Here is a 9,739-nt window from a genome sequence, read left to right as displayed (position 1 = left end):
ACAGAGGGTGTTCCACTCAAGCATAGACAAAGGGGAGAGTCCTTGAGTCCTTTCGTTTTTATTACATACCGAATTGCGTCTGAAGTGTCAAAAATGACACAGAAAGTGTGCGCGTCTGTCGTGATAAAAATCAAGCAGGCTGTGGAATATCCTTTCATTAATGCAACAAATATTGTAAATGTATTATGCGATTGTCCTTGCGACAAATACGTTGAATCTGTATGTTGAAATGCCATGCTTTTGGAGCGGAAACGTCATTTGGTGCATAAAACTTATAAACTCACAAGTACTTGCGTGTGTTTGTCTCTGCACAAGTGAAAAAAATATTAGGCTTTCAGCTGTTGCATTGTTGCGAAGTGGAAATTTGCGTTTGAATGATTTCGCTGCAAGAAAGAGGAAATGTGGTGTGGGGAGTATCGCTGAATACCAACTCTTATTTGTAGATGTTTCACTGAAATTAACCTTGTTGGGCGTATTGAGACAGCTGCTGTAATAAGTATTCGCACATGAATTATTTAATTTCTGTAAATTGTATTTTATTAAATAAATAACTTAAGTTGCTCATTGAAAAACAAGTATTAACGCCATTTCAAATATTATTAAAAAAAATATTTTGTTTGCAATTGAATGTCCATATACTTTTTGAGCCTCTCTCTCTGTGTGGTTGTGTAGCATTGAGCACAAAAGCTTCAAGCTCTTGAGGAAAATTTGCGCAATTTTAGTGTATGATTCTTTCAAGGCCTTCAATATCTGGCTATGCGAATTTTTTATAAGCAAAATACCTGTATTTGCTTTTAAGGTTTTCATCATCACCAATTCCTTTTGCCCCGAACGATATATAGGGCATCAGGTTCCAGTTGTAGAACTATTTCCATATAACACAAATTCTGCACCTCCAAATCCGACGTGCATGCTGCCGTAGCAGGTGGATTTTCCACATTTCTGTGGGTACTACTTAGCGTATGGATTTCGCGTGTGTTTACATTCATGCTTTTAAATCTGCTGGCAGTAAGCCGCTTCTAACCTGGAGAATAGACGCCTTTTGCAGTCAGTCGCTCCGATCTTAGAGAGGCTTTTAAAGTGTATATGTGGAAGTATCCCCCCTAAAGCTTCCCTTCTCGTTACCTCTCACCACGCCTTCTATGCGAGTTGGATGCCTCGTCTTCAGCTGTAGTTGCTCAGGCTGCCAGGGTGAACCACGTGGATGTGAGAGTAGGAATTGAGGTTATAGAATACTGATAGACTGCTTCCAAACCCCCTTACTCCCCAAGTTTTTAAATATTGTTTTTTTTTTTAATTTAGCTGTGTGTATTGGTGCTCTATACTGTTCCACGGAGAAGTTGTTGCTGGCTTCATGCAGGTGTGGCAGTCTCTTGACTTGGAAGTACACAGCGGTTTGTTATGTTTCCCTCCAAAATAGCTTTAGTGACATTCCAAATCGCTGATAAGCACCTCCACACCTTCAAATATCTTTACATTGCCTTAACTGTGGCTAGATTGCACTTGTAAGAGATCTGCTTCCAATTAGTTTTTATCTTTATTTTTTACAAAATTAAAAATTTTCTAGTTTTCTGCGCAACGACATCCTTACCTAGGGTATAAAAATGGATGGAACCCCACCTTCCAACAGACTAGACGAAATGTAGGCAGACCACCAACCATGAGTTGGAAATGAGCACTTTGAATAACACTTGGAATGAACTTAGAGCCCTTGCACCAAACCATGTTTGTTGTCGAAGAGGAGTTGGCGACGTCCTATGCTCTACCTAAAAGTTAGAGGGTCCCATATTTATATTTACATATTGTAGAGTTCTGTATATATAAATATATATTGTTGTCCTTTTTTAATTTTGAAACGCAATGCAAGTTAATATTTTCGTTTCTAAATTTAACGCCCTCAGTTTCATATAAGTACTTTCCTTTCCTTTTTTTTAAATTCCTCTACGTCTTTTTTCTTCACCAAATGGGTCGACCTTTTATTACCATCTCTGTCCGATTTCCTGCCATCTATTTGATTTGGTTATTTAAAAATCCCTTTCACATTTCAGAGCTCACTCACGACATCAGTCAGCTGATCAATTCTGACGTTTGGTTGGCTCCACTAATATTTGCCAACCAGCAACCTGACACAATTTCCCTACACACATTTATACATACCACAAACTCACACACATACCTACCTTCATTTATCTTGCATAAGTTTAGTAGTGCAAGTGCAATGGCCAATTTTTCCTTTTTACAGGATACCAACGCGCTTCTAATAGAGTCATTACTGCAATGCGCCGCTCCGTCGCTGGCACCGCGATGACATAATCTCTACAATAATGCTCACCGCAGACATACCTTCTCATATTTACAAAGAATATTGACTACTTAGTTTCCATGGCAAAAGTTAGATTAGCTCAAAAAACAAATAGGTTATGGGGGAATGTGTTGCATGTAAACTTATACATAAGCAAAAGCAGGTAATGCACAGTGAGAGTTATTGGCTATTACTTTTCAACTTGTTATAGAAGCATTTTTTACGACTTCTGCACCTTATGTATGTATGCATGCGCATAAAATACTTGCCAAACCATATGCAAAAACAATCGCAATATTGAGTGTCGCATGTCGCATGTTGCATGTTGCAAGAATTCTACCAATCACCTACTTTTCCAGCAAGGTAATCAAAACATCGAGGGAATTTTCCTAAAAGTTGTGGTTGGGGGGAATTTTTTCGCAACCCGATCGAACAACGAACATGTTGGTTATGTTGAGGCTTAATAACAGTTGGACAGAGTGTTAATGTACATGCTATTAACATTTCATGAATGTTGTATCAGAGAATGTTAATGGAATGGGTAGGCGCAAATGTTACTGTTAAGAATTTTTAGTACAATTGAGATTTTAAAGGTTTGCAGTTAGGAATTTTAGAACACCGACTTAAATTTTTTTTTTACTATTACATATTTTCTTGTTTTCTTTTAATTTGTTGTTAATGTAATCGAAAAAAAATGTGTGTAATAAATTTAATCTTATTTTACTCATTATTTCAAAAATAAGAAAATATTAAAAACTTTAATTTAATTAATGTTGAGGTGAAATATGTGTGGTGTTTTAAATTTTTGTGTGATCAAAACTCAGTTTGGTGTCGATAAAGTCGGTGTTCTAAAATCCCTTACTACAAACCTTTCAAATCTCAATTGTACTAAAAATTCTTAACAGTAACATTTACGTCTTCTCATTCCATTTTAACATTCTCTGTTTTATTGTTTGATTTTCATGTGAGAAGAGTATTAGGGGAAATAAAATGCATAACAAGTAAATTCCAATCATCGCTATTTCAATATTCTATATGTTTATGTAATTCATTGTGCTAATAATAAATATTTTCTTCTTATGTGGCCTCACATGAGTTCGCCATTGACTGCATGACTGCACTCCACACGTGTTTTTTTTTCCAAGTCATTTCATATTAATCTCAAATCCACTCAGTGAAGCCACGTCAACTTTCAGCTAATGCGCCATGCAAATTTTATTTTTTAATTCTGAAGTGACGGTGCTTTGCGAATAGATGATGTAAATGTATTTTTAGATGTGAGCTACTCATTTTTCTTACTGTACAAATAAAAAAAATAAAAAAATATTATCAATAAATCTTGTTTTCTTTTAATGAAAAATACTTTATATTAAATTGTACAGCTGTAATCGAAGACATATGGAATGTTTTATCAATTTTATTTTGTATTTTATTAGTATTTTATTTTATTATTAATTTTCAAAAAACCTATAAGGTTGCTAAGGTATACCGTACATATTTTGTTCACTCATATTTTTTTTTCTTATTTAATACCGCGACTATGACCTCAGCTTCCCTTCACTTGACTTCTCACGCCGATTGCTGACTCACACTGCTTTCATTGCCTAATTGCCTGGCTCAATGCGTAAGCGCATGCTTACCACATCTGCTGATACATTTCAAAAAGCTTTACGACGAGTCGGCTCGCTTAAACTACCGGCAGCTAACATATAAGCATTTATATAATGTATATCATACAAATATAGACTAATTTAATTTTGCCGGTATCTGGCCTCTGTTACACTAACCAAAAAGAAAGATGTATTTCGCAACATGAAACCTACCTTCATGAACAAAAATAAACAAAATCTTTCACATAATCAACACTGACGTGTGTAACTGCAAAGGCATGCATATGTATGTACGTACATACGTACATATTTACGCAGTTGAAAATTATGAATTTTTGTTTTCCCAATTGGCAAGTGCTCTGTTATCTGTGCAAGAGGCAGCTGTCTACTTAGCTGTTGTTGGTTTTATGATTTTGCGATTTACGAAATTTATCACAGCTAAAAATCCCTGATCATTTAACCCATTAGACGCCATCATTCCCTTTACCTAATTAGCAATAGTAAACAATCACTATTTACAGCGTTTAGTAGCAGGTTAACAGCATTCTGCTCTCGCCACTGTTACTAACATTTTGTTTACCTTTGCTGGCCGTTGAATAGGTTGCACTGTTGCTATTTTGCTGTAAACAAACTAGTTCGCTTGTGTATTCGGCCGCTCGTTGATTATCGGTCGCTTGCATATTCAGTCACATGTTATTGCTTTTGCCGGTTAAACACTGTTGTTGAAGCAGAATTTCCCTCAGTTTTAGTTTGACTGCGCGTTGAATTGGTTTAGTGCGTAATATTCAATGTGTATTGTGTTATTTTGTATGCGCAATGTGAATTTATGTACGCGGTCTGTTATTCGCTAAACCGGAAATGCACACGCATTAAACGATTTATTTGCGTTGTTAAATGTGCATAAAAACGCAATAATGTGGGTGATAGAATTAAGAAAAATTGTTCAAGAAAAGTGAATGACGAAACATTTCTGTTTGTAAAAAAGTTTAGAAACATTAGAAAAAAATTTAAAATTTCAACAACCATAAACAAATGAATAGTTGGAGAAAAATGCTGCAATCAATAGAAACCTCGACTATCTATTCATATACTGGATTTCATCATAACATTGATTATGTCACACTAAATTTCGCATGGCATTAGTGATTCGCACATAACGTCCGAAACTGTTAAATAAATTTATTCAAAAATATTTATTATACAACTCATCAATGTTTGCAGGTGACTAAAGCGCCTCAAAAGCTGCCGAAAAGCAAAAGTTAAAAGTGTTACGCATGATCAAATGTCTTAGTCACATATTAATAAATATTTACACATGCAAATTATTTTGCGACGTTGAAATTAAATTTTACACAATGCATGCGAAACCTGAAAAGTCACGAAAATCAGATAAAATGACAAAGGTTGTCATTGGCGGCCGCACGCATATAAATTCTTAAACAAAAATTTTTAGTGCCGAAAAATGTGTCAGAAAAAATTGTAAATCAAAACACTAATAAGCTTTTCAACTTGTAAGTTAAGTGTTTAAAAATTGTGCATTCGCAAAAGTAAATTTGTGTTGAAAACTTTGTATCGGCACCGGCACTCACTCAAGCGAATTCAATTGGAGTACTCAGTTATTTTCACTACTTCTGGAAATCAACAAATCACAGCAACAAAATGCTGGCCGTCAAGAATTTCTTCTTACCCGAGCGACCCGCAACAGCTAAGCCGCCTGAAACGCCACAGCGTTTCTCACGCATGCCTGAAGCTTTTCTGCGCTCCATAAGACGCCGTTCGCTGCGTGTAAAGCGCGCCAAAAGTTTGGTTGTACCCGATCGCGAGAAGCGGAAATCAGGTGAGGTAGCGTGTTGTTTTTCAGAGTGTAGGGTTGAGTGGAGTGCGAAGGGGAGGCGCTTCTAAAAATATAATATATCTAGTCGTAATAAGAAAACGTATCTAATAATTTAGGTTAGAATGTGAAACTTTAAGTGAACTTTTTAGTATTAGATTTGCGTGAATATTACATCCTTGAGCTTGGTAACATGAAATTCCAATAACACTTCTAGGATAATCCATATTTATGTTTATAATATTAATAAGCTAAGATAAAAAAAAGGTATGAAATGTTTTTGAGCTTATGGAGCTTTAATTTTAAGCTCTTACAAACTCTTGAAGCTTGCGAAAAACGTTTCCATAAATGTGTTCCCTTTGGAATTTGGAATAAATACTGCAGAGGGTTTTGCTTTTGATTCTAAATTTATCCTAATAGTCTTTGGATCTGGCATTTGGGAAATTTTTTAAGCTTTCGTAAATTTTATGGAGCTTTTGTACATTTTTATAAATTTGAATTTTTTTCATAAATTTGTAGATTTATCTGAAGAAAAATTTAAAATCTTTTGATATGACAACATGAATGCCAAATTGTTAAGCTAATCTAAATTTGGATGCAAATTTGTAATTAAAGTAGTCGATGACGAAATCAAAGGTTGCTGCGAAAATATCTTAACAAATTTCGAACCCTCTCGCTGCTCGCACACCCAGCATGTCACGTCTAGAACGAAGAGATCGCCGTATTAGAGAGAGAGAGATGAAAATACGTAGAACAAAAAGAGCCCATTAAACGGACTAAAAAGCATTAGGTTAAAAATTAGGTTAAGATTTAAAAACGTACTGTTAGGCTTAAGTTTACTCATACGATTCAGTAAATAAAATCATGTATGAATAAAAAAAGCGGTAATTATATTATTATATAATTTAGCTGTGAAAGTTTTAAAACTTTCGTGAGTTTCTGGAGCTTTCACATACAAAAGCTCGAAGATTTCAATTTACCAATTAAAAATTTTCGTATTAATTTTCGCCAAGCCTGGGATAGCAATTTAGAACTTTTCCCTAACCTTCTTAAACGTCATACAAGCCACCCATTGCCTTAATAATATCCAGTTTGGTTGCAAATTTTTGAAAAAAAATCCATTCGAAATTCCTGAAAATTAAGCTTTTATCAACGACTGGCCCAAATCTACCTACAAGTCGCAAATTGTCAGTTAATTTATGTTGGTTGCCACAAATTGTGACATTAATTTTACAACATTTATGACTTCGACAAAACAAAAAAAAAATAAATAAAAAAAGATACAATTAAGTAAGAACATTTTGGCTTCGCGCGTAATTGGCGAATTACACGTTTTTCCATTTTTTCTGTTGTAAATTATTGAAATTCGCACAAGTGCGGCGGGCCGCTTGTATGTAGCCACTGGTTGGACAACAATTGCTTAAATAGCCATCCATTAAATAGCAACAACAATAAGAGGCAATACTTTTAACACATTGGTGTTAACTGCTGGCCATAAAATAGTCGCATGCGCTAGACACTCGACGAACGGCGCCGATCGCCTATTTGATTTTACATGAAGGCGCACAGACAGAGCGGGGCTGTTGGGGATCTACCTACATACAGGCATAAATGTAAATTTTAGTTTTTCTTTTCAATGTTAATAATGTTATTGTTTTAATTTTTTCAACTTTTTTTAGCTAATATTTATTATTTAATAGTGTTGGCCTGTTAATTTTTTGTCTCGCAACTCTTGTTTTTTATTTTTGGTTTTTCTTATTTATACCTCAGCACTTGGCCTGCTTTTCATGTCTATGGCTCGTACGTAACACAATAATTACCGTAAATGCTTACCTAATTGCTTTTATTGCAATTTGTTGGGCTTTTGCTTTAATGACTGTAGGTTTGCTTAACCAGCAACTCGAGGAAATGCAAGCATCCATAAACTTTGGTAACGATTTTCCGCTTTACTGCAGTTCACTGCTTGTCATTGCAGCGGTGGAATGGTTAAAAAGCCAGTTGGTTGGAGGCAAGCATTGATTTTACCTACCAATTCAATTCGATACTTGTCTGCAGCCGCTAGCAAATTTGTTGTTTTTTTTGCTATTGAAAAAGCTATTAAAACTTGGCAGTCATATCTGTTTTAGTGGTTATTCGAATGCTGTTTTCTTTTAATTTTTTTTAATATCCATTGCCACTTTACTTATTTGTGTTTGTGCTTTTCTTTCGTTGTTGTTTTTTGACTACTGTTTTGCGTCGGTTTCCTTTTTGCTGTTTGTATATTTTGATGTATTTTTATTGCCTCTTCAACTGTGATCGACTCTGCTGCTTTTTAAGTATTACTTTTTCAGTGTTTTGAAATTCAAGCTGATTCGGAGGTGTGATAGGCTGATGAAATTGTTTTTTTGCCTGTTTAAACTACAATAAAAACTTTCAAGATCATCTTCCTTGTTTTATTACTGTTGTTTTTTTTTATTTTTGTTTTTTGTAACAAACTCGTATCTGTTTCAAACAAACATCGGTGGATAAACACTTTTATGACGAGATATTTATGGTTTCGAGATATTTATAAGTCCTACATCGTTGACTTTTGAGAGTTGAAGATATGTGTTTGTTTTTTGGAGATTCACACATAAAGGGTTTTCCAATAAGAGGTGTTATTTTGATAAAAGATCAATGGTTTCGTTGCTTGTGTGGCACGTAGCGCCGTCTTGTTGAAAATAAACGTTGTCCATATCAATACCATCCGATTCCGGCCATAAAAAATCTTTAATTATCTGTCGATAGTGCACTCCAGTATCTCTTGAATTTTCTGAGCCCCAGATCCGACAATTTAGCTTGTTGACAAAGCCGGAAATGGGCCTCATCACTCAACATGATTTTTCGATGGAATTCCGGATCATTTTCATGCATTTCAACGACCCAATCAGCAAAGACACGACGTTGTTGATGATCGGCCGGCTTGAGTTTGTGTGTTAACTGGACTTTATAAGCCTTAAGATCCAAATTTGTATGCAAAATACGGTGGAATGACGTTTGTGGAATGCCAATTTCCAAAGAACGACCAGGAATGGACAAACCTGAGTTTTCTTCAACACTTTTGGCTACAACAGCAATATTTTCGATTTTCGGCTGTTCTTGAGCGACGTGCACGGGTTTGATACTTCACATCACTAACTTGTTCCAACAGCTCGAATTTTTTCACCAATTTCTCTATTGCGGTCCGACAAGGTGCTTCACGATGGCCCAAAAATGTTCGAGTTTTACGAACCGTCTCTGTCAAATTTTCACCATTTTTATAGTGAATTTTAATAATTTGAATGCATTTTTTAAGCGTGTACCGTTTAATTTTTATTATTGGCCTAATTTCTACTTGTCAAATATCAATAAATTAGTTATTTATTTATTTATTTTGTTTTTTTGTTTTGAAGACATAAGTCTTTCATTTAACTAATAAATCTGATTTACTTATGTGTCTTTCCTTATCATGCCAACTAAATTGCTAAGAATTTCATACAGTTAATTAACTCTTCCTTTCGTTCTATTTCAATTTGATCACTTGATTAAGAATTAAGAACTTTCCACAACACATCTTCGCACATATTTCAATTACGAGTTTTGCATTTCCACTTTTCTGCTATAATAAAAATAACCTAACTCTGTCATATGCGTCAAAATTGCAATTGACATCGATTGAGAATGGCACACACGGCAGCAAAAACATAATCAAAGTAGAGTAATCACGGCAAGAAACGAGAAACAGAAAATATGAATGTAAGATAACGAGAAGCTAAGAGTTCCCCAATACACAGGTTATACTCTAGCATGCATATGTATGTGCTGACTTTTCTCTAACACTGTACGCCAAAATTGTCTAACAAAAAATACTCGTACCGACAGCTAAATAGTCGTCAGTTGTTGCAGCGGTGACAGTTGTCAACATCATTTTTGCTAGATTAATAAAAAAAAATTATTTACACACTAACATACGTACGTACATGTGCCCGCATGTAAGCG

The 9,739-nt window shown here is 35.0% G+C and overlaps 1 protein-coding gene across 1 annotated transcript in view; it reads left to right on the top strand.

The window, feature by feature from the left end:
* Window positions 1–4,622: 4,622 nt before the first annotated feature.
* Window positions 4,623–9,739, top strand: part of LOC128864923 (centaurin-gamma-1A) — a 120,885-nt gene continuing 115,768 nt past the window's right edge. The window contains exon 1 of the mRNA XM_054104689.1: window positions 4,623–5,749. Within this exon, the coding sequence (XP_053960664.1) occupies window positions 5,572–5,749 (178 nt within the window). The 5' untranslated portion in view covers window positions 4,623–5,571. The remainder of the gene's footprint in view (window positions 5,750–9,739) is intronic.

Source organism: Anastrepha ludens, chromosome 5, assembly GCF_028408465.1.
Source record: "Anastrepha ludens isolate Willacy chromosome 5, idAnaLude1.1, whole genome shotgun sequence".
Classification (NCBI taxonomy): domain Eukaryota; kingdom Metazoa; phylum Arthropoda; class Insecta; order Diptera; family Tephritidae; genus Anastrepha; species Anastrepha ludens.
The sequence above is the reverse complement of the archived record's forward strand: the minus strand, read 5'-3'. Positions and strand labels throughout refer to the sequence as shown.